General features: G+C 41.9%; 1 protein-coding gene and 1 pseudogene across 3 annotated transcripts in view; both read left to right on the top strand.

Moving 5' to 3' along the window:
* RAD50 (RAD50 double strand break repair protein) overlaps positions 1-25,291 on the top strand; it is a 103,708-nt gene that overhangs the window by 10,181 nt on the left and 68,236 nt on the right. Inside the window, exons 3-5 of one of the 3 annotated variants that reach the window (XM_066344444.1) lie at positions 16,945-17,096; positions 23,382-23,567; positions 24,769-24,973. The exons of 1 other annotated variant lie outside the window; for it this stretch is intronic. In XM_066344444.1, the coding sequence (XP_066200541.1) occupies positions 16,945-17,096; positions 23,382-23,567; positions 24,769-24,973 (543 nt within the window). The remainder of the gene's footprint in view (positions 1-16,944; positions 17,097-23,381; positions 23,568-24,768; positions 24,974-25,291) is intronic. One more of the 3 variants, XM_066344445.1, reaches the window with a different exon arrangement.
* LOC136377301 (transcriptional adapter 1-like) lies at positions 7,827-9,508 on the top strand (annotated as a pseudogene).

Raw genomic sequence — 25,291 nt, 5'->3', positions numbered from 1 at the left:
GGTTTCATGGCTTACATTTAAGTCTTTTATCCATTTTGAGTTGATTTTTGTGAATGGTGTAAGTTGGTGGTCTAGTTTCATTTTTTTGCAGGTAGCTTTCCAATTTTCCCAACAGCCATTTGTTGAAGAGGCTGTCTTTACTCCAATGTATGCTCTTACCTCCTTTGTCAAATAACAGTTGTCCATAAAGGTGTGGGTTTATTTCTGGGTTCTCATTTCTGTTCCTTTGATCTAAATGCCTGTTCTTATGCCAGTAACAGGCTGTTTTGAGTACAGTGGCCTTGTAGTATAACTTGATATCCGGAAGTGTGATACCTCCCATTCTATTCTTTCTTTTCAAGATTGCTGAGGTTATTCGTGTTCTCTTTTGGTTCCATATAAATTTTTGGAATATGTGTTCTATATCTTTGAAGTAAGTCATTGGTATTTTAATCGGTATTGCATTGAATTTATAAATTGCTTTGGGTAATATAGACATTTTAATGATGTTTATATTTCCTAACCATGAGCACGGTGTATGCTTCCATTTGTTTGTATCTTCCCTGATTTCTTTTATCAATGTTTTATAATTTTCCGAGTACAAGTCTTTAATCTCCCTGGTTAAATTTATTCCTAGGTACTTTATTTTTTTGGTTGCAATGGTAAAGGGGATCGAGTCCTTAATTTCTCTTTCTGACAGTTCATTGTTAGTGTACAAAAATGCCTCTGATTTCTGAGTATTAATTTTATATCCTGCCACCTTGCTGAATTCATTTATCAGGTCTAGTAGTTTTTTTACTGCAACTTTAGGGGTTTTTATATACAATATCATATCATCTGCAAATAATGATAGTTTTACTTCTTCTTTTCCAATTTGGATGCCTTTTATTTCTTTTTCTTGTCTGATTGCTGTGGCCTAGGACTTGACTTCCAGAACTATGTTGAATAAGAGTGGTGAAAGGGGGCACCCCTGTCTTGTTCCTGATCTTAAGGGGATTGCTTTTAATTTTTGCCCATTGAGTATGATGTTGACTGTGGGTTTGTCATAGATGGCCTTTATCATGTTGAGGTATGTTCCCTGTATTCCCACTTTGCTGAGAGTTTTGATCATGAATGGGTGCTGGATTTTATCAAATGCTTTTTCTGCATCTATTGAAATTATCATGTGGTTTTTCTCCTTCCTTTTGTTTATGTGATGAATCACATTGATTGATTTGCAAAAATTGTACCAGCCTTGCCTCCCAAGAATAAATCCCACTTGATCATGGTGTATGATTTTTTTCATATATTGCTGGATCCAGTTTGCTAATATTTTGTTGAGGATTTTAGCATCTAAATTCATCAGGGATATTGGCCTATAATTTTCTTTCTTTGTGTTGTCTTTGCCTGGTTTTGAAATCAGAATTATGCTCACCTCATAAAAGGAGCTTGGAAGTCTTTCGTCCTCTTGAATTTTTTGAAATAGCTTGAGAAGGATAGGAGTTAGTTCTTCTTTGAATATTTGGCAGAATTCACTTGTGAAGCCATCAGTCCCAGGACTTTTCTTTTTTGGGAGCTTTTTGATAACTGTTTCAATCTCATTTGTTGTAATTGGTCTGTTTAGGTTTTCTGATTCTTCCAGATTAATTTTTGGAAGATTATATGTTTCAAGGAATTTGTCCATTTCTTCTAGGTTGTTTAGTTTTTTGGCATACAGTTCTTCATAGTATTTTCTTACAATATTTTGTATTTCTGTTGTGTCAGTTGTTATTTCTCCACTCTCGTTTCTAATTTTATTTATTTGAGTCCTCTTTCTTTTTTTCTTGGTGAGTCTTGTTAAAGGTTCATCGATCTTGTTTACCTTTTCAAAGAATCAGCTCCTGGTTTCATTGATCCTCTGTATTGTTTCTTTAGCCTCTATGTCATTTATTTCTGCTCTGACCTTTATTATTTCCTTTCTTCTAGTAGCTCTGGGGTTTACTTGCTGTTCTTTTTCTAGTTCTTTTAGATGTAGGGTCAAGTTGTTTATTTGAGCTTTTTCTAGGTTCTTGAGGTATGCCTGTAATGCTATGAACTTCTCTCTCAAGACTGTTTTTGCTGTGTCCCATAAATTTTGAGTTGATGTATGCTCATTATCGTTCGTTTCTAGGAATTTTTAAATTTCTTCTTTGATCTCATTGTTTACCCCTTCATTATTTAAAAACATGCTATTTAGTTTCCAAGTGTTTGAGTATTTTTCAGTTTTTCTGTTGTGGTTGATTTCTAGTTTTATGCCATTGTGATCAGAGAAAGTGCTTGATATGATTTCAGTCTTCTTAAATTTGTTGAGACCGCTTTTGTGCCCTAACATGTGGTCTATTCTAGAGAATGTACCATGAGCACTTGAAAAGAATGTATATTCTGCTGCTTTAGGGTGAAAGGTTCTAAAGATATCTATTAAATCGAGTTGATCTAGTATGTCCTTTAAGTCTGCTGTTTCTTTGTTAATTTTCTTTCTTGAGGATCTATCTAGTGATGTTATTGGGGTATTGAAATCCCCTACTATTATAGTATTGCTGTTGATCTCTCCCTTTAAATCCATCAAAATCTGCTTTATATATTTAGGTGCTACTATATTAGGTGCATAGATATTTATAATGGTTATATCTTCCTGTTGGATTGCTCCCTTTATCATTATGTAGTGACCTTCTTTATCTCTTACTATAGTCTTTGTTTTAAAGTCCATTTTGTCTGATATAAGTATTGCTACCCCAGCTTTTTTTCATTTCCATTTGCGTGAAATATTTTTTTCCATCCACTTATCTTCAGTCTATGTGCATCTTTTTTTAAGGTGTGTCTCTTGTAGACAGCATATGTATGGTCCTGTTTTCTTTTTTTTTTTTTTTTTTTTCATTTTTTCTGAAGCTGGAAACAGGGAGAGACAGTCAGACAGACTCCCACATGCGCCCGACCGGGATCCACCCAGCACGCCCACCAGGGGCGATGCTCTGCCCATCCTGGGCGTCGCCATGTTGCGACCAGAGCCACTCTAGCGCCTGAGGCAGAGGCCACAGAGCCATGCCCAGCGCCCGGGCCATCTTTGCTCCAATGGAGCCTTGGCTGCGGGAGGGGAAGAGAGAGACAGGAAAGCGCGGCGGAGGGGTGGAGAAGCAAATGGGCGCTTCTCCTGTGTGCCCTGGCCGGGAATCGAACCCGGGTCCTCCGCACACTAGGCCGACACTCTACCGCTGAGCCAACCGGCCAGGGCCTGGTCCTGTTTTCTTATCCACGCAGCTACCCTATGTCTTTTGATCGGATCATTTAATCCATTTACATTTAAGGTTATTATTGATATGTAATTGTTTATTGCCATTTTATTCTTTAAAATTGTATTCCTCTTTTACTATATTCTTTTTCTTGTTCGATTTGTTTAAAACAGGCCCCTTAGCATTTCTTGCAGCCTTGGTTTGGTTGTAGTGAATTTCTTGAGGTTTTTTTTTTTGTCTGGAAAGCTTTTTATTTCTCCTTTAATTTTAAATGATAGCCTTGCTGGATAAAGTAGTCTTAGTTGTAGTCTCTTGTTCTGCATTACTTTGAATATTTCTTGCCATTCTCTTCTGGCCTCAAGTGTTTCTGTTGAGAAGTCGGAAGTCATCCTTATGGGGGCTCCTTTGTAGGTGATAGTCTTTTTTTCTCTAGCAGCTTTTAATATTTTCTCTTTATCACTTAGCTTTGGTATTTTAATTATGATATGTCTTGGTGTTGATTTCTTTGGGTTTCTCTTTAATGGAGTTCTCTGTGCTTCCTGAACATGTGAGATGTTTTCCTGCCTTGATTGAGGGAAGTTTTCAGCTATGATATGCTTGAACAAAGTCTCTATCCCTTGTTCTTTCTCTTCTTCTTCAGGAACCCCTATGATGCGGATGTTATTTCTCTTCATGTTGTCCCAGAGCTCTCTTAGAGTTTCCTCAGACTTTTTGAGTCTCTTTTCTTTTTTCTGCTCTGCTTCCATGCCTTTATTTATTGTGCCCTCTAACTCGCTGATTTGATTCTCAGCTTCATCATTCCTGCTTTTAATTCCTTCCATTGTGTTCTTCATTTCTGATATTGTATTTGTCATTTCTGACTGATTCTTTTTTATTATTTCAATGTCCGTTTTTATATCTGCTATCTCTTTATTTAGGTGTTAGTAATGACCATCTATTGTTGTTCTAATATGTTTGAGCATCCTAATAATTATTTTATACTCTGCATCTGGTAATTTGGTTATATCTGATTCATGCAGGTCCTTTTCTGGGGATTTCTCTTGACTCATTTGTGTTGCATTTCTCTGCCTTCTCATCTTCTCTGTGTAAAAGAAGGTCTTGGCCACTGGAGTCCACTGGGTGTGGCCTCTGTTCTCTAGGTGTGGTCTGTCTGCAGGCCCGCCACCCTCTCTGCTGCTGCTGCCTAGGGCATTTAGGTATGGGCATTGCCGGTGCCTTCCCACTAGGGCTGTTGCTGTGGTTTTTGCCTTTCCTTCATGGGGAGTGGCTGTGATCACGTGCTTGGGTATACAAGCCTTGGTGGCCTTGGCCTTCACCCCGCCCCCATGGGTTGCATTATGCTCGGCCCTGAGGACAGTGGCCCGCACCTTTGCTCAACTGTGGGTCTCCGCCTGATTCTGGGCTTTCGCCCGGCCCTTGCAGGAGGAGCCCGCTCGTGGGACTGCTGCAAGCCTTAGCTCCACAGGGCAGGCGGGACTGCGTGCCCATGCTCAGTAGCGGGACTCCACCTGTTCTGGGCTTTTGGCTCCACCCCCGCGGGTGGAGCCAGCTCCCCAGTCAGGCCACAAGCCTTAGTTCCGCGGGTGGGGCAAGGCTGTGCTCCTGTGCCCTTGCTCAAGGGCTGGTCTCTACCCCTTCCATGGTTCCCGCCTTTCTCCCGCAGGCTGGAATACAGGCAGCCGCAGCTGGGCTTGACCACTTTTGTATGCCCTCTCCTCCCCAGCCAGGCAAGACTGAGCTCACACCTGGGCCCAGTGGTGGCCACCCAGCTTCCACCCTTGCCGACAGAACTGCACTTCCGCGTCCTGCCACTGCCCGCCCTCCAGCGAGCCCTCAGCCATGTGGGTGCGGGCACTGCAAGTCAGACCCTAAGACTCACTACTATCTCCTGCTACTCCAGTCCTCTCCTCTCTCCCCGTTCCCCACAGCCCCGGGAGAGTGGTTGTGAGAGAGGTGTTCTGTGCGGTCCCTTTAAGAAGAATCCTGGGTCTGAGAAATCAGTCTCTTTTTCACAAACAGTATCCTGACTTGTTTCCAGCTAAATGCTGTCCTTACGCCTCTTCTGGGCTCTGGGGCTGCAGGCTGGGGCTTTGTTCCTGGGATTCAGAACCCTCCCTTCTCTGCTAAACTCACTTCCCACCACGTGAGTCTCTCCTGGCTGCTGTTTGCTCTGGGGAGCTGGGCAGCCCTCTCTGCGTTTCCACGTTTCCGCTTTTCCTACTAGTCTCAGTGTGGCTTCTTCAGTGTTCCTTGGTTGAAGAGTCCTCTTAGTTTAGTCCAAAGTTGGTTTTTCCAGATGATAGTTCTTAAAATTAGTTTGTAATCCACTTTGGCTCTGGGAGGTGGGAGTTGGTACGTCCGCCTACTCCAGTGCCATCTTGTCTTCTCTGGTTTCAGATTTTCCATTTAAGTCTTTAACTCATTTTGAGTTTATTCTTGTAAATAGCGTGAGAAAATGGTCTAGCTTCATTTATTTGCATATACTGTATCTGTTTGCTTTTGCCAACACCATTGATTGAAGAGAGAGTCTTTACCCCATTCTATATTCTTGCTGTCTTTTTTTTTTTTTTTTGTATTTTTCTGAAGCTGGAAATAGGGAGGCAGTCAGACAAGACTCCCGCATGCGCCCGACCGGGATCCACCTGGCACGCCCACCAGGGCTCTGCCCATCCGGGGCATCGCTCTATCGCGACCAGAGCCACTCTAGCGCCTGGGGCAGAGGCCAAGGAGCTATCCCCAGCGCCCGGGCCATCTTTTGCTCCAGTGGAGTCTTGACTGCAGGAGGGGAAGAGAGAGACAGAGAGGAAGGAGAGGGGAAGGGGTGGAGAAGCAGATGGGCACTTCTCCTGTGTGCCCTGGCCAGGAATCGAACCTGGGACTCCTGCACGCCAGGCCGACGCTCTACCACTGAGCCAACCGGCCAGGGCCTCTTGCTTCTTTTGTCATAGATTTATTGACCATATAGGTGTGGGTTTATTTCTGGTCTCTCTATTCTGTCCAATTGATATGTATGTCAGTTTTTATGTTAGTACCATGCTGTTTTGATTACTGTAACCTTGTAGTATATTTTGATGTCATGTAGTGTGACTTTGTTTTTCAAGATTTCTTTGGCTATTTAGTAACTTTCATAGTTTCATATGAATTTTAGGATTATTTATTTTAGTTCTGTAAAAAATGCCATCGGTATTTTGATAAGGATTACATTGAATCTGTAATTTTTTGTGTGTAGTGTTAATGTAGTTATGGATATGTGCAGATTTTCTGTTTTTTTGATTCAGTCTTACAAGATTTTATGTTTCTAAGAATTTATCCAGTTCTTCTAGGTTGTCTAATTTGTTGGTATAATAGTTCATAGTATTCTTTTATAATCCTTTGTGTTTCTGTGGTGTTAGTTCCATTTCTCTTTCATTTTTTGTTTTGTTTATTTGAGCCTTCTCTTTTTCTTGTTGAGTCTGGTTAAAGGTTTAACAATTTTATCTTTTCAAAGAACCAGCTCTTGGTTTTATTGATATTTTGTATTTTTTTTTTAGATTCTATTTTATTTCTGATCTTCATTATTTTCTTCTTCCTATTCACTTAGGGCTTTGTTTGTTCTATTTCTAGTTTCTTTTGGTGTAAGATTAGATTGCATATTAGTGAGTTTTTTAATTTATTTCTTGAGGTAGAGCTGGATTGCTATGAATTTCTTAGAACTACAGTAGCTGTGTCCCATAGATTTTGGATTATTGCATTTTCATTTGTATCTTTTGATTTCTTCCTTGATCTCTGTTAACTCATTCATTGTTTAGTAACATGTTATTTAACCTCCATGTGTTCGTGTGTTTTCAGTTTTCTTCTTGTAAATTATTTCTAGTTTCATACCATTGTCATCAGAGAACATACTTGGTATGATTTCAGTCTTCTTAAATTTATTGAGACTTATTTTGTGGCCTAACATGTTCTATCCTGGAAAATGTTTCATGCACCTTGAAAAGAATGTATGTTCTGCTTTGAGTTGAAATGTTCTAAAAAATATCAATTAAAATTTTCTAGTCTAATGTGTTGTTTTAGGCTGCTGGGTTTTTTTGTTGTTGTTGATTTTCTTTCTGGATGACCTATCCATAGCTGTCAGTGGGGTGTTAAAGTGCCTTACTTTTACTGTATTATTGATGATCTCTTTATGTCCATCCATATTTGCTTTATTTAGGTGCTCCTATGTTGGGTGCATAAATGTTTACAAGGATTATATCCTCTTCTTGTATTAATCCCTTTATCATTATGAAATGTTTTTCTTTGTCTCTTGTTACTGCCTTTGTTTTAAAGTCTATTTTGTCCAATAATATTGCTACTCCACCTTATTTTTTGTTTACATTTGCATGAAATAATTTTTTCCATCCCTTTATATTCTGTGTGTGTCTACCAGTGTGTGTCTGAAGTGTGTCTCTTTTAGTATATGTATATGGGTCTTGTTTTACATCTATTTAGCCATTTTGTTTTTTGATTGGAGCATTTAGCCAATTTACATTTAAAGTAATTATTGGAGAATAGACTGGACCTCTGGTGTGAGGCCTTTGCCGCATTGGTTTTCTTGGTTGTTGATCATAGTAGCTGAGCAGTCTGTGGTTGGGCTTAGAGTTGGGAGAAATGGTGACCTTTGTGAGTGAGCTGGAGGTGGCCACGGAGAACCTGAGCAAGGCCCTGGTGGACAATGTGAAATAATACTTGGCCAATTTAAAGTTGTGGTTTAAGCAAAAGATCAGCAAGGAAAAGTTTGACCTTGAAACTCAGACTTTTTTGGTGTGAGACAGAGACAGAGGGACAGATAGGGACAGATAGACAGGAAGGGAGAGAAATGAGAAGCATCAGTTCTTTGTTGTGGCTCCTTAGTTGTTCATTGATTGCTTTCTCATATGTGCCTTGACGGGGGTGGGGGAGAGGCTATAGCAGAGCGAGTGACCCCTTGCTCAAACTAGCGACCATGGGGTCATGTATATGATCCCATGCTCAAGTCAGCGACCCCGTACTCAAGCCGGTGACCTCAGAATTTCAAACCTGGCTCCTCCACACCCCAATCCGACACTCTATCCACTGTTCCACCTCCTGGTCATTCAAAGCTCATAGACTTCTTATGCAAGATAATGTCTATTACGAATTTCTCCTGGCTGTTGTCACACAGCAGATTTTGGTGTCTACACCAAAGGGTGCTGGTTCCTTGTCCTGGATATAGTGTTGTGTAGTCAAACCTGAAAACCCAAAGGGAAGGAGAAAACTTTCTTCTGTTCATCAGAAATTTCACAGATTCACACCTCAGAACTCCCTCTTGGAAGCCAGGCAGTTTGTGGCAAAGGATCCCCAAGATGACAATGGCCTGAAATTTTGTTCCTACAATGATACTCCCCTCTCAGGGTCAGCTGGATGGAAGGGTGATTGTGATGGCTTAAAAGTATGGTGTCCAACCAAGGAGGTGTGTTAGCTGTGTCATCTGTGGTCTATGCAGTGGAGAATCTTTAAAGATAGATTGGAATCTGTTGTGTTAAAAAGGAAAGCTTATCAGTTATGTGATAGTCACTTTAAATGTGCCTTTAAATAATGTGAGCCCACAGTCATACCTGAAGAATACTGTCACGGTGTACAACTTGATAGAAGCCTTCTAGCCTTTTTTTTTTTTTTTTTTTTTTTTTTTTTTTTTTTCATTTTTCTGAAGCTGGAAACAGGGAGAGACAGTCAGACAGACTCCCGCATGCGCCCGACCGGGATCCACCCGGCACGCCCACCAGGGGTGGTGCTCTGCCCCCCAGGGGGCGATGCTCTGTCCATCCTGGGCGTCGCCATATTGCGACCAGAGCCACTCTAGCGCCTGAGGCAGAGGCCACAGAGCCATGCCCAGCACCCGGGCCATCTTTGCTCCAATGGAGCCTTGGCTGCGGGAGGGGAAGAGAGAGACAGAGAGGAAAGCGCGGCGGAGGGGTGGAGAAGCAAATGGGCACTTCTCCTATGTGCCCTGGCCGATAGAAGCCTTCCAGCCTTTTTGCTCCTTGCTTCAGAACCTAGCTTCCCACCTGGACCCTGATGAGGTGGAGCAATAGGCCACACTCCTGAAAACATGCTCTGGGGACATCCACTCTGCGTCTCTCTCTCCCGTGAACATAAACAACCTTTTAAAGCTTTGCAGATGCAGAGGGAACTTATTCCCACACACACCATGTTTGTTCTCAACAGTCGACAGTGTCATCACAAAACTTGGGCATCCCAACTACAAGGAACTATAGCAAGACAAGGTCCACAGGCAGTGCCTGGCTGCCAAGGAAGGGCTTTTGCTCTGCTGAGTCATGTCTTGAGGGGGTAGGCCCTCAGGAAGCCAATTGATTCTTGAGGATTGAATGTTCTTGTGGTCCGCACATCAAGACTGAAGTGAGTAGTGTAAATATAACTTTTCCTTTGGAAATGTGACATTGAGTACATTTTGTGTTGCTACTGTGAAGCTATTCATAGAAATCTTTGATAGGGACCCATATCTGTGTGTGTATGTGTTCCCAATAGATTGAGCACTGATAAAACTCTGCCTGGAGTGGGAATGTTCAGGCCCCTGAGGTTTAGTATCCTATGGTCTGTGTGTCTGGTAGGTGACATCCTAGAACAAAGAAGCTTTTATAACTTTGTCCCTCATCTGCAGGACATCTGTGTGTTCAGTGACACTATATGTTCTGTATCTCAAATCTAAATATTCTGCCTTTCTCCTGAAAGAATTATGCTCTCGGAATTTGGCTGAAGTAACCTACATAGTGTTAAGAATCAGATACCTCCTTTAGGGACCACCTTAATTTTTAACAGGTAGAGGTAGCACCCTAAAAATTCATCACTCTAAAATTCACCACTCCATATATAGTATGACTCAGAAATGCTATGCTGTTAGACAAAAGCAACATCAAAACAAAATTCTTAAAATGTAGTTAGTTAACCATATAAAATGTCTTTTCATAACTCAGGTTTTCTTCATATAGTTAATATGCCCCAAAACTTTGATTGACAGGTTCATTTATTAACTATTCCTAAATTTATTTATTTTTTTGTATTTTTTTCCAAAGTTAGACGTAGGGAGGCAGTCAGATTCCCGCATGTGCCCGACCGGGATCCACCCTGCATGCCCACCAGGGGACGATGCTCTGCCCATCTGGGGCATTGCTCCATTGCAACCAGAGTCATTGTAGCGCCTGAGGAAGAGGCCATGGAGCCATCCTCAGTACCCGGGCCAACTTTGCTTCAATGGAGCCTCGGCTGCAGGAGGGGAAGTGAGACAGAGAGGAAGGAGAGGGGGAGGGGTGAAGCAGATGGGCACTTCTCCTGTATGCCCTGGCTGGGAATCAAACCTGGGACTTCCACATGCCAGGCTGATGCTCTACCACTGAGCCAACCAGCCAGGGCCTATTATTCTTAAATTTTAAGAGGTCCACATTTCTACTTGGTAATCCTCCTATTTCTATTAAATATCTATTTCTATTGTTTCAAACTATAAAGTAAAAACTTATATTTGGAGTGTTAGTGATAACCACCTTTGTTCTTTTACAGATATATTGCTTTTTACTCTAGATAGTGTTGGTGGATATACAGTTGAACCTTGAACAATGCAGGCATTAGGGGCAGCAACCCCTGATGTAGTAAAAAATTTTCTTATAACATGTGACTGATTCCAGGACCTCCCACTGATAAATCCGTGTATGCTCAAGTCCCCAATATAATATGAGTAGAAAAACTGTAGAAGAACAATGTCTGGAATCCCAACCACAATCTTAAATAGTAAAGTATTTTTATTGAGGAAAATACATGGCCTGTGCAGTTCAAACCCATGTTGTTCAAGGGTCAGTCACATTAGAATGGGTTTCTGTACGTTTAGTAATACAGGTATAAATATGTACAAATCGGTCAGTATTTGGATCTGTGTATTTGATTTTGTACTTTAAATGTGACAAACCTTTTGCAAAAAAAAAAAGAATTATTGACAGATGCATAGTTATTACCATTTTATTGTTTTCTGAATGTATTTTAGTTCTTCATTCTTATTTTCTTCCTCCCTTCTCTTTTATGTTGATAACTTTCTATGGTGTTCTGTTTGGATTCCTTTCACTTTATTTCTAGTATATATCTTGTAGATTTTTGGCTTGTAGTTACCATGTGCTTTCTATATACCAAGCTATATATACAGCAGTCTAAGTTGATGGTCACTTAAGTTCAGACATATTCTAAAATCACTACAATTTTTAATTGTCCCTTCCATGTTTATGTTTTTGTCATTATTTTACTTTTGTGTCTGTGTGCATCCCTTAATTTATTGTTGTAATTACACATGAACTTCCTACTTTTTTCTTTTACCCTCTGTACTAGCTTTATAGTTGATTGATCTACTGCTTTTTCTATTTGCTTTTGCCAGTGAGAATATTTTTCCTATATTTTCTTATTTATGTTTTTGAACTTTTCTTAAAGAAGTTCCTTTAACATTTCTTATAATACTGGTTTAGTAGTAATAAATTCCTTTAGCTTTTTCTTGTCTGGGAAACTCTTAATATCATTTGATTCTAAATGATAGCCTTTCTGGGTAGAATAATCTTGGTTGTAGGTCCTTGCTTTTCATTACTTTGAATAATTTTCTTCCAGTTTTTTTTGGCCTGTTTTGAATAATCAGCTGGTGATTTTATGGGAGCTCCCTTGTATGTAGCAAACTGCTTTTCTCTTGCTACTTTTAAGAGTCTCTCTTTTTCTTTAAGTTGTGGCATTTTAATTATGATGTCTTGGTGTGGACCTCTTTGAGTTTATCTTGCCTAGGACTCTGTGCTTTCTTGACTGTTATGGCCATTTCCTTGGCCAGGTTAAGGAAGTCTTCTGTCATTATTTTCTTTCTTTCTTTATTTCTTTCTTCTGCTTTTTCTTTTTTTAGGTGAGAAGAGGGGAGATAGTGAGGCAGACTCCCATATGCACCCTCCCACTGGTACATCAAAGCCGGCAACCCTATCTAGGGCCAATGCTTGAGTACTAAGCTATTTTTAGTACTTGAGGCTGATGTTCTCCAACAGAGCTATCCTCGGCACCTGGGGCCAACGCTTGAACCAGTTGAGCCACTGGCTGCAAGAGGGGAAGAGGAAGAGGGAGAGAAGCAGATGGCCACTTCTCCTGTGTGCCCTGACCAGGTTGAACCTGGGATGTCCATACACTGGGCTGATGCTCTACCCACTGAGATGCCAGGACCCAGTCATTATTTTTTTAATAGTTTTTTAATCTCTTGCTTTCTCTCTTTTTTTTTTAATTTTTTGTATTTTTCTGAAGTAAACAGGGAGGCAGTCAGACAGACTCCCACATGCGCCGGACCGGGATCCACCCAGCATGCTCACCAGGGGGCGATGCTTTGCCCATCTGGGGCGTCGCTCTGTTGCAACCAGAGCCATTCTAGCACCTGAGGCAGAGGCCACAGAGCCATCCTTAGCGCCCGGGCCAACTTTGCTCCAATGGAGCCTTGGCTGCGGGAGGGGAAGAGAGAGACAGAGAGGAAGGAGAGGGGGAGGGGTGGAGAAGCAGATGGGCATTTCTCCTGTGTGCCCTGGCCGGGAATCGAACCCGGGACTCCCGCACGCCAGGCCGACGCTCTACCACTGAGCCAACCGGCCAGGGCCTTGCTTTCTCTTTTCTTTTTTTGGTATTCTTATGATACTTAATGTTGTCCCAAAGGTCCCTTAAATTATCCTCAGTTTTTAAAATTCTTTTTTCTTTTTGCTGCTCTGATTGGGTGTTTTCTGCTACCTTGTATTCCAGATCATTGATTTGATAATCTGCTTCATGTAATCTGTTGATTCCTTTCAATATATTTTTCATTTCTGTTATTACAATCTTAATTTCTGACTGGTTCTTTCTTTCTTTCTTTCTTTCTTTCTTTCTTTCTTTCTTTCTTTCTTTCTTTCTTTTTTTTTGGTATTTTTCTTAAGTGAGAAGGGGCAAGGCAGAAAGACAGACTCCTGCATACGCCCTGACTGGGATCCACCCCACAAGCCCCACTAGGGAGCAATGCTCTTCCCATCTGGGCTGTTGCTCCAATTGCAACCAGAGCCATTCTAGCCCCTGAAGCGGAGGCCATGGAGCCATCCTCAGCGCCCGGACCAACTTTGCTCCAATGGAGCCTTGGCTGCGGGAGGGGAAGAGAGAGACAGAGAGGAAGGAGAGGGGGAGGGGTGGAGAAGCAGATGGATGCTTCTCCTGTGTGCCCTGGCCAGGAATTGAACCTGGGACTTCCACAAGCCGGGCCAACACTCTACACTCTACCACTGAGCAGACTGGCCAGGGCCTCACTGGTTCTTTTTTATGTTTTATACCTCTTTGTTGAATTTCTCACTGAGTCCCTCTATTCTTCCCCCTAAGTTCATTGAGCATCCATTATCCTCTGTTTTGAACTCTGTATCTGGTAGGTTGCTTGACTCTATTTCACATAGTTGTTTTTCTGAGATTTTGTCCTGTTCTTTCATTTGGGACATGTTTCTTTGTTTCCTCATTTGGGCTGCCTCTCAGCATTTGCTTCTATGTATTAGGTAGACCTGCTCTGCTTCCCAGTCTTTCTAGAGTGGCCTTATGTAGTACATGTCTTGTGGTCCCAGTGGCACAGTCTGTCTGGTTACCTCAGCCACATGTTCCAGGGTTGCCCCTTGTGTGGGTTGTTTGTGCCCTTCTGTTGTACTTGAGCTTTAATTGCTGTAGGTATGTCATAAGATTTAGTTGACTCTCAAGCTAATTGAGTGCTGGCTCTGACTACAGTGGGTCAGCTGTTGTGCCAGGGCTGACCCCATAAAGAGGGAGTCTGCCCTTGGGGTGTGTTGTTTCTGGAGCTGGATGGGTGGTGCTTTGGTGTGGTCTGAAGCTGGTCACTGGGTGTGTTGGTTCTGTAGCCTTTGGGAGGGGCTCCAGTGTAGACCAAAGTCATTTGCCACTTGTGCTAAGCTTGAGGTCACCTGGTAGGAGCTACAAAGTGATTTGCAGTTGATTGCTGAATGTGCTGGGCTTAGAGGTGCTTGGGAGATGCTATGCTGGGAATCAAAGCCAGCTGCTACTGTGTCAAGCTTGGGACCCTTTGATGGGTACCTTGATGTAAGCTGAGGCCAGTGCCAACTTGTGCCTGGCTACGACTGCTTATTTGTAGCTACATTTTAAGCTAAGACTGGCCACCGTTTATTCCAGGTTTGTGGCCACCTGATGGAAGTTACAGTGCAAGCTGACACCAGTCATTGCTTATGCAGGACAAGAGGGCTCACTGAGGTCAGCTGCTGCTCATTCGGGGCTTGTGGACCATTGAAAGAGTTTAGGTAGATCCGCAGCACAAACCTAGGCAGGCCACCTGTATGGAGAAGCCACTGGAAGAGGTTCCTGGTTGGTGCTCAGCTTGAATGGGGTGGGGTTTCAGGTAGTCAGCAGGGCAGGGCTAATAGTGTTAGCCAGGTTAAGGGAAAGCTCAGATTTGGTGTCCACTTGTGTCCACTGACTGAGTGGAAAGAGTGTTGAACAAAGGAATAATTATGCCTGCTAGCACTTCCTTCCCTCAGGAAGAGCTGCCTGGACCCTGCCCCTCTAGCCCTGGCCCTGATGCTAGTTCCTCCCCAGCTGTCCCTGGGGCTTTTCAATATGCTCTCCCTGCTCTGGAGCTCAGAGAGAATGAGTTTGTCGGCAAGTGAGTTTGTTTAGTCCCTTTTAGAAGATAACTTGATCTCCAGCAGTCCTCTGGCTCACTTGCACTCAATTCTTGCTAGTTTTCACAGCCAGATTTATGGGGACCTCTTTTCCTGGCACTGGTGCCATGGGCTGAGGCCAGTCACTCCTCAGGGGGAACTTCAGCAGCCTAGATATCTCTCCTGATTCTTTTTTTTTTTTCTTGTGGGAGAGACAGTCAGAGAGAGGGACAGATAGGGACAGACAGACAGGAAGGGAGAGAAATGAGAAACATCAATTCTTCGTTGTGGTTCCTTAGTTGTTCATTGATTGATTTCTCATATGTGCCTTGACCCGGGGCTACAGCAGACCGAGTGACCCCTTGCTCGAGCTAGCAACCTTGGATCCAAGCTGGTGAGCTTTGCTCAAACCAGATGAGCCCGCGCTCACGCTGGTGACCTTGGGGTCTCGAACCTGGGTCCTCCGCATCCCAGTCCGACGCTCTATCCACTGCGCCACCGCCTGGTTAGGCTCTCCTGATTCTTAATTGCCACATTTTGGGTGTGAGACCTGGTGGTTCCACATCTCTGCCCCTCATACCAGTCTCAACATGGCTCATTTATATCCTTAGTTATGGAACTTCTGTTCAGCTGGTCTTCATGTAGATTCAATGATCGTTGTTCTATAACTTACTTGTAATTTTAATGTGCCCATGGGAGTAGGTGGGCACAGATTTAGCTACTCTTCCATTTTGACTGGAAGTTCATAGAATCTTAACTAATAAATGTAGGAGAAATAATGGAACTAGAAAATTACTACTTGACAGCTATAGTAGTAGTCATTCATGTAAGAAACATTACTAGATGCTAAAACTCATGGAGGAAAGCTTAATAAGGTATGAGATACCTACATGATCTTAATATCTCTCTCCTCCAATAATTATTAATAGCAAAGTAGAAAAATATTGCTTGATGTTGGAAAAGCCTGGCCGATACCACTTATCAAGAGATTGGCATTACCATTCCCAGTTATCCATTTTAAGATGCAATGAGTGGAACTCATTATCACTTCTATAATATTCCTCCCAAAGATATATAATCTGATTATAGTCATAAAGAAATATTCTGACCAGTGGTGGAACAGTGGATAGAATGTCAACCTGGGATGCTGAGATCCCAGGTTTGAAACCCTGAGGTCTCTGGCTTGAGAGTGGGCACATCCAGCTTCAGCGTGGGCTCACCAGCTTAAGCATGGGGTCACCAACTTGAGCATGGGATCCCATGGTCGCTGGCTTGAGCCCAAAGATCACTGGCTTGAGCAAGGGGTTATTGGCTTGGCTGGAGCCCCCCAGTCAAGGCACGTATGAGAAGCAATCAATGAAAAACTAAGATGCCGTAACTGTGTTGATTCTTCTCACCTTTCTCCCTTCCTGCTGTCTGTCTCTCTTTTACTCACTTAAAAAAAAAAAAAAAAAAAGATATCTCAGACAAATACAAAATATGGGGAAACATTCTGTAATTTTCAAAATTTAGGAAAATCTGAGGAACTGTTGTTCTAGACTGAAACTAATTGACATGACAACAATGTGTAATTCTGAACTGGGTTTTTGTTGTAAAAGATGTATTGGAACAATTAGCAGAACTTGAATGGGACCTGAGGACTATATGGTAGTAATAATATATCAATTTTCTGATTTTTATGATTGAGAATGACCTTGTTTTATAAGAAATATTGGTAATGGGACAGCTGATCAGCAACTTCCTCTCAAGTGTTATTGGAGGAAGTTATGTATACTGACTGTAATGTATTTCTACCTTTCTGTAATCTTGAGTTGTTTAAAAATATTTTTTAAATGCTTTTGGTGCTAAAAAACTAAAATTTGTTTTTTTGAAAAATCACATGTGATTGATTTCTTAATGATGCTGAATAATGGAGGGAGATATTTAGTTTTAATACGTCAATTAAATAATACAATTAAATTCTTTTCTCTCATTTTCAGTAAGATTGCTTATATCTTTTCTTTCAGGATTAACATGCTGATGCTTATTAATTAAGGTAGCATATTTTTTTTTGTATTTTATCTTGAAAGGTTGCTCAAGAAACAGATGTTAGAGCCCAAATTCGTCTGCAGTTTCGTGATGTCAATGGAGAATTTATAGCTGTGCATAGATCTATGGTGTGTACTCAGAAAAGCAAAAAAACAGAATTTAAAACCCTGGAAGGAGTCATTACTAGAATAAAGTAGGTGTTAATTTTATATTTGATTATCTGTTTATTTTCTGTCTTTTAGTTTCTTTATGGTTTTTTCCTGCTATTTTAAGTATATTTTAGGAGAGCATATTAATTTTTTTAATAGACTTTTTTTTTTTTGTATTTTTCTGAAGTGAGAAGCAGGGAGGCAGAGAGACAGACTCCCGCATGTGCCCTATCAAGATCTACCCGGCATGCCCACCAGGGGGCGATGCTCTGCTCATCTGGGGCACTGCAACTGGAGCCATTCTAGCACCTGAGGTGGAGGCCATGGAGCCATCCTCAGCACCTGGGGCCAACTTTGCTCCAATGGAGCCTTGGCTGCAGGAGGGGAAGAGAGAGATAGAAAGGAGAAGGGGAAGGGTGGAGAAGCAGATGGGCATTTCTCCTGGTGCCCTGACCAGAAATCGAACTCAGGACATCTATGCGCCGGGCCGGTGCTCTACCACTGAGCCAACTGGCCAGGGCAACAGACTTTATTTTTATGGCAATTTTAGGTTCTCAGCATAATTGAGCATAAAGTGGAGTGCCTATCTCCTCCCTACCCCAGTACCTACACAGCCTTACCTACCATCACCATATTAAAAAGATTTTTTTAGAGATTTTATTTACTGATTTGACAGAGAGAGCAGAGTGAAGGGAGGTGGAGTGAGAAGTACAATTCATAGTTGTCTCACTTCAGTTGTTCATTGATTGCTTGTCATATGTGCCTTGACTGGGCAAGCTCAGGGTTTTGAACCAGCAACCTCAGCATTAAAGGTCAACACTCCATCCACTGAGCCACCACAGGCCAGGCACCATTTAATTTTTTATTTGATTACAACTTACTAGTTAAACACAATGATCCCATTAAAAATTTAATGATAATGCTTTATTCCTTTGTGTAATTTATGAACAATTGCTGAATTGGAGGTGCATAATTATTCAAATATAGATCACGTGAATGAAAAAATGCTAGTATCAGCTATAGGGATGGATGAGATGAGAAGTAGATAAGTAGAAAAGAGTAATAATTTGTCCATTTCAACTGTAAACATTCTGCTAGAGCAGATGTCATCTTGTAGTGAGGATCGATTTTGGAATTAGGCTGTTCTGGATTCAGGACTTTTATCTTTGTTGAGCAAATTACTGAACTATAACCTTACACTTTCCTTTCATTCGTTTATTTGTTAAATTAATTAAATTGTCCTTTCATTTAACCAATAATGTTTAGCATCTCTTTTTTTATTTTTTTTATTTAATTTTTTATTTTATTTTATTTTATTTTTTTGTATTTTTCTGAAGTTGGAAACGGGGAGACAGACAGACTCATGCATGCGCCCGACCGGGATCCACTCGGCATGCCCACCATGGGGCGATGCTCTGTCCATCTGGGGTGTTGCTCCATTGCAACCAGAGCCATTCTAGTGCCACAGAGCCATCCTCAGCGCCCGGGCCAACTTTGCTCCAGTGGAGCCTCGTCTGCGGGAGGGGAAGACAGAGACAGAGAGGAAGGAGAGAGGGAGGGGTGGAGAAGCAGATGGGCGCTTCTCCTGAGTGACCTGGTCAGGAATCAAACCCAGGACTCCTGCATGCCAGGCCGACGCTCTACCACTGAGCCAACCAGCCAGGCCTAGCATCTCTTATGTGCTAAAGGCACCATACTAGTCGCTAGCTTCTCAAGCGGGTTCTTTTCATTGGCTTTTAAGCACACTCATGTCTCTCCCATACCCTCGATTTCATTTCATTCCAGTTACTGTTTCTGTCTTCCCCTTTACAGCCAACTGTCTCAAAAGAATTGTTGACACTCATTGTATCCATTTCTTCTCACTCCTTCACTAGCCTCTTCCTTTATTGAAACAGCTCCAATGAAAGTCACTAATAACCTCTGTATTCTGATAATGCTATTGCTATACAAAATAGACCTCAGCAAGCAAACCCTTGTTTTTTCATTTGTAAAATAGGGGCTCATTATCACTGTACATACCAAGAAAAATGTTGTGAAGGATTGAACTAATATATAGAAAATGCTTAATATATAGTAAGAGCTCATGTATTAGTTTTCTAAAACTAATCACAGAAGATTTAGTGGCTTAAAATGCAAATTTATCATCTGTAATTTAGAAGTTTGAATTGGGGCTTACTGGCCTAAAATCAAGGTGTGGGCAGGGCTCTGTTACTTTTTGGAGGCTCTCAGGACAATCTGTCTTCTTGCATTTTCTACCTCTTAGAGGCCACCTACATTCTCATGGCCCTCTTCCTCCATCTTCAAACTCAGCAACAGTGGGCAGAGTCTCACATCATGACTTTGAGTTCCACTTCTGTCTCCCTCTCCCAAATTTAAGGACCTTTCTCATTACCTTGGCCCCACCCAGCTAATCCAGGATAATGTATTTTAAAGTCATATGATGTACAACCTTAATTTCATTAGTTATCTTTAAAAAAAATGTTTTTTAATTAATTTTTAGAGAGAGAGGAAGCGGGGGGGAGAGAAACATTGACTTGTTCCACTTATTCATGCCATCATTGGTTGACTTCTTATATGTACCCTGACCAGGGATTGAACTCGCAACCTTGGTATGTTGGGGTGACGCTTTAATCAAGTGAGCTACCTGGCTAAGGCCTCATCTGTATATTAATTCCCCTTTGCCATGTAACCTAATACATTCACAAATAACAGAGTTAGAATATACAGATCTTTGGAGGGCCATTGCTGTGTGTACTACAACTCAATGAATGATAGATATTAATCACTTCTTGAACATCTTTTTAGACTTCCATGGCATGTCACAACACTGTTCCCTCTTTCTTTCCCTTACAGCCACATCCTACCCAGCCAGGAAGGATTGGAGCTCCCCAGACTCAATCCTAGATCCTTTTTCATTTGTGCTCTCTATTCTCCTCTTAGATAATCTTGTTTACATCTGTTACTCAAATGACTGCATATTCATAGGTTACAGCAGGGGTCCCCAAACTTTTTACACAGGGGGCCAGTTCACTGTCCCTCAGACCGTTGGAGGGCCGCCACATACAGTGCTCCTCTCACTGACCACCAATGAAAGAGGTGCCCCTTCCGGAAGTGCGGTGGGGGCCGGATAAATGGCCCCAGGGGGCCGCATGCGGCCTGTGGGTCATAGTTTGGGGACACCTGGGTTACAGATTTATGTCTCCAGGCCAGACCTCTGTTTCCAGACAGCCTCTCTTATATTCTACCATTTATTTCAAAGACATCTCACATTCAACTATACGAAGTTCATGATTCTTCCCCTTTTTCTCCCCTTAAAAACCTCCCACAACCTAGTCCTCTTGCAGTTCTTCTTCTCTCAGTGAATGACACCACTATCTATCGAGTGACACAAGCCAAGAACCTAAGTCTATCTTGACACCTTCCTTGCCCTCCATCTTCAGTTCATTACCAAGTCATATGAATTTAACCTAAATGTCTTTGAGTTTGTTTCTCTCTATCTGAAGGACAACCATTCCAGTTCAAGACTTTAAACATACACAAATGACATACATACAAAGAATATATAAATGACAGTAGAGACAGACACTACCTCTGCCCACCTGACCGAGTTGTTAACGGATACTGGACAGAAGATCCTTCTGCTGAAAGATACTAAGAGATCTCTTGTAATCCAAGGGCAGGGATGCTCCTGGCTCTGAGTAATGATGTAGGGAACTCCTTTAAAAGACTCCAAGGCAGTTCTCTCTGTTGGATTGCTTTGTTAATGTGACCCTAGAACTTGAGGTCTACCGATTTAAGAATCCTCCCTGGATTTGCTTAGATGGGCACCACTGAGGTTTGCTTGCTTTCACTCTCCTTTTACTATGTGTCTGTTACTGAACAACCACTTACCTAAACTACAGTCTTTAGATATTTTTGTTTAAGGCATCTTTGCCTGTCTGCTGTGGATCATCATGTTTTCTTTTATTCTTTTAAGTCCTTTATTTTCCTTATTTTTAAGTTCTGGCGGCCTTGGATGGTTGGTTCAGTGGTAGAGTGTCGACCTGGTGTGTGGATATCCCAGTTCAATTCCCAGTCAGGACACATAGGAGAAGTGCCCATCTGTTTCTCCACCCCTCCCCCTCTCGCTTCTCTTTCTTTCTCTCTTTCTTTTCCTGCCCTCCTGCAGCCATGGCTTGATTGGAGCGAGTTGGTCCCAGATGCTAAGGATGGCTCTGCCTCAGGCACTTAAAAATGACTCTGGTTGCAGTGGAGCAGTGGTCCCACATGGGCAGAGCATCGCCCCCTAGTGAGCTTGCCAGGTGGATCCTGGTTGGGGCACATGCTGGAGTCTGTTTCTGCCTCCCCTCCTCTCGCTAAATAAAAAAAGTTCTAGCGATGGGAGATAGTTTATTTTATTCTATGCATTGTTTGTGAATATTATAAATAATATTTATTTTATTGATTTTAGAAAGAGAAAGGGAGTGAGCAGGAGAGAGACAGAAATATCTCTTCCTATATGTGCCCTGACTGGGGATTGACTGGCAACCTCTGTGCTTCCAGACGATGCTCTAACCATCTGAGCTATCCAGCCAGGACTAAATGATTATATTTAAAAGTCCAGTCCCGGCCCTGGCCGGTTGGCTCAGTGGTAGAGCGTCGGCCTGGCGTGCAGAAGTCCCGGGTTCGATTCCCGGCCAGGGCACACAGGAAAAGCGCCCATCTGCTTCTCCACCCCTCCCCCTCTCCTTCCTCTCTGTCTCTCTCTTCCCCTCCCGCAGCCGAGGCTCCATTGGAGCAAAGATGGCCCAGGCGCTGGGGATGGCTCCTTGGCCTCTGCCCCGGGCGCTAGAGTGGCTCTGGTTGTGGCAGAGCGATGCCCCGGAGGGGCAGAGCATTGCCCCCTGGTGGGCAGAGCCAGGTGGATCCCGGTCAGGCGCATGCGGGAGTCTGTCTGACTGTCTCTCCCCGTTTCTAGCTACAGAAAAATAAAAAAAAATAAAAAAAAAAGGCCAGTCCCTAGCCGTTGGCTCAGTGGATAGAGCATCGGCCTGGTGTATGGATGTCCTGGGTTTGATTCCTGGTCAGTGCACACAAGAGAAGCGACCATCTGCTTCTCTCCCCCACCCTTTACCTCTTCTCTCCCCCTTATCTTCCCTTTCTCTTCCCCCCCTCTCCTCCCGCAGCCAGTGGCTTGTTTGGTCAGGCCTTGGCCTGGGCACTGAGGATGGCTTGGTTGGTCTGAGTGAGTCCCCCTCAGGTACTGAAGATAGCTTAGTTGATTCAAGCTTGGGCCCCAGATGGGGATTGCCCAGTGGATCCCAGTCAGGGCGCATGTGGGAGTATATCTCACTATCTTCCCCTCCTCTCACTTAAAAAATAAATGAATAAAGTTCAAATATGCCTGGCTGAGTAGCTCAGTTGGTTAGAGCACTATCTCAATAAACCAAGGCTGTGGGTTTGATACTCAGGGCACATACAAAAATTAACCAATACATATGCATCAACCAATGAATGCATAAACAAGGGGAACAACAATTCTCTCTCAAAAAAAGTCCAAATATGTAAAAAATTATTCTCACATCTTTTTCTGTATCACATTTTTACATACTTTTTTTTAAATCAGTGAACTGCTGAATTATTTCAGAATACTTTTTAGCATGAGGAAGCTATTTTAAGAGAATAAAGGAAAGAGCTTTTTTTTTTTTTTTAATAGAGACAGAGCAAGAGTCAGAGAGAGGGACAGATAGGGCAGACAGACAGATGAGAAGCATCAATCATTAGTTTTTCGTTGCAACACCTTAGTTGTTCACTGATTGGTTTTTTTTTGTTTTTTTTTATTTATTCATTTTAGAGAGGAGAGAGAGAGAGAGAGAGAGAGAGAGAGAGAGAGAAGGGGGAGGAGCAGGAAGCATCAACTCCCATATGTGCCTTGACCAGGCAGCCAGGGTTTTGAACCGGCAACCTCAGTGTTTCCAGGTTGACACTTTATCCACTGCACCACCACAGGTCAGGCCATTGATTGTTTTTTCATATGTGCCTTGACCATGGGGCTACAGCAGACTGAGTAACCCATTGCTCGAGCCAGCGACCTTGGGTCCAAGCTGGTGAGCTTTGCTCAAACCAGGTGAGCCTGCGCTCAAGCTGGCGACCTCGGGGTCTCGAACCTGGGTCATCCACATTCACATCCCAGTCCGATGCTCTGTCCACTGCACCACCGCCTGGTCAGGTGAAAGAGCTTTTTTTTTTTTTTTAATTACAAGTACAGCATGAAGGATTGATTAAGCAATAGAATAGATACAATTAGAAGTTATTTTACATACTAAATTCTTAATTTTTATTTTTTATAGGAATGGTGAAAAGATCAGTCTCAGCTCTAAGTGTGCAGAAATTGACCGAGAGATGATAAGTTCTCTTGGGGTTTCCAAGTCTGTGCTTAATAATGTCATCTTCTGTCATCAAGAAGATTCTAATTGGCCTTTAAGTGAAGGAAAGGCTTTGAAGCAAAAATTTGATGAGATTTTTTCAGCAACAAGGTTTGTAACCTTCAATTAGACTTTATAACCCAATAAATTATTGACCCATGGTTGCAATTTAAATGTTTATTTTTTAAAACACAATATTTTTTTTATAATTTTATTTTTTAATGGGGTGACATCAATAAATCAGGGTACATATATTCAAAGAAAACATGTCCAGGTTATCTTGTCATTCAATTATGTTGCATACCCATCACCCAAAGTCAGATTGTCCTCTGTCACCTTCTATCTAGTTTTCTTTGTCCCCCTCCCCCTCCCCCTTTCCCTTTCCCTTTCCTTCTCCCTCTCCCTCCACCCCCCCCCCCCCCGTAACCACCACACTCTTATCAATGTCTCTTAGTCTTGCTTTTATATCCCACCTACGTATGGAATAATGCAGTTCCTGTTTTTTTCTGATTTACTTATTTCACCTCGTATAATGTTATCAAGATCCCACCATTTTGCTGTAAATGATCCGATGTCATCATTTCTTATGGCTGAGTAGTATTCCATAGTGTATATGTGCCACATCATCTTTATCCAGTCATCTATTGACAGGCTTTTTGGTTGTTTCCATGTCCTGGCCACTGTGAACAATGCTGCAATGAACATGAGGCTGCATGTGTCTTTACATATCAATGTTTCTGAGTTTTGGGGGTATATACCCAGTAGAGGGATTGCTGGGTCATAAGGTAGTTCTATTTTCAGTTTTTTGAGGAACCACCATACTTTCTTCCATAATGGTTGTACTACTTTACATTCCCATCAACAGTGAATGAGGGTTCCTTTTTCTCCACAGCCTCTCCAACATTTGCTATTACCTGTCTTGTTAATAATAGCTAATCTAACAGGTGTAAGGTGGTATCTCATTGCAGTTTTGATTTGCATTTCTCTAATAACTAAAGAAGATGAGCATCTTTTCATATATCTGTTGGCCATTTGTATTTCTTCCTGGGAGAAGTGTCTTAAAACCACAATATTTTAAAAGCAAAAGTCATTACCTCTCACTCAGTGGCAACCAGTGGGCATATTTTCTTTCAATTTTTTTTCTGTGCATGTTTATTTACTACCTAGCTGACAGTATATATGTAACTTTCTCACCATTATGTCATAAACATTTTCTAAGTTATTAAAAACTCTTAATTACTGCATAATATTCCATTGTATGAATGTACATACTATCATTTAGAATTTTTATTTTTATTTTATATCTTCAAAGGTACATTAAAGCCTTGGAAACACTTCGGCAGGTACGCCAGACACAAAGTCTGAAAGTAAAAGACTGCCAAACAGAACTAAAGTATCTGAAGCAGAATAAGGAAAAAGCTTGTGAGATTCGCAGTCAGATTACTAGTAAGGAAGCCCAGTTAACATCTTCAAAGGAAATGGTCAAATCCTATGAAAATGAACTTGATCCATTGAAGGTAATTTGATTTCTTGTATGCTAAGGAGAGTCTCCTTTTACCATGGTAGCACTCACCCCTAAAGCACTTAATTTTTTTATGAATTTGAGTGATATATATATATATATATCACTATCAGGTCTACCGGAAAGTTCTGTTCGTTTCTATCACAACAAGTTTCAACATGCAAGCACATGTTTATTTGGCGCATGTGTGCCTCTCTATTTTTATTACTTAATGTATATATACTGACATAGCAAATTAACTAAAACAAAGTTGATTCATGTTAGTCTTATGTGTGAAGCGATAGTGTACTCATGGCTACTGATAAAGTTCATT

Source organism: Saccopteryx leptura, chromosome 6 (assembly GCF_036850995.1).
Source record: "Saccopteryx leptura isolate mSacLep1 chromosome 6, mSacLep1_pri_phased_curated, whole genome shotgun sequence".
Lineage (NCBI taxonomy): Eukaryota > Metazoa > Chordata > Mammalia > Chiroptera > Emballonuridae > Saccopteryx > Saccopteryx leptura.
Note: the sequence above shows the minus strand (reverse complement) of the source record. Positions and strands in the feature narration are given on the sequence as shown.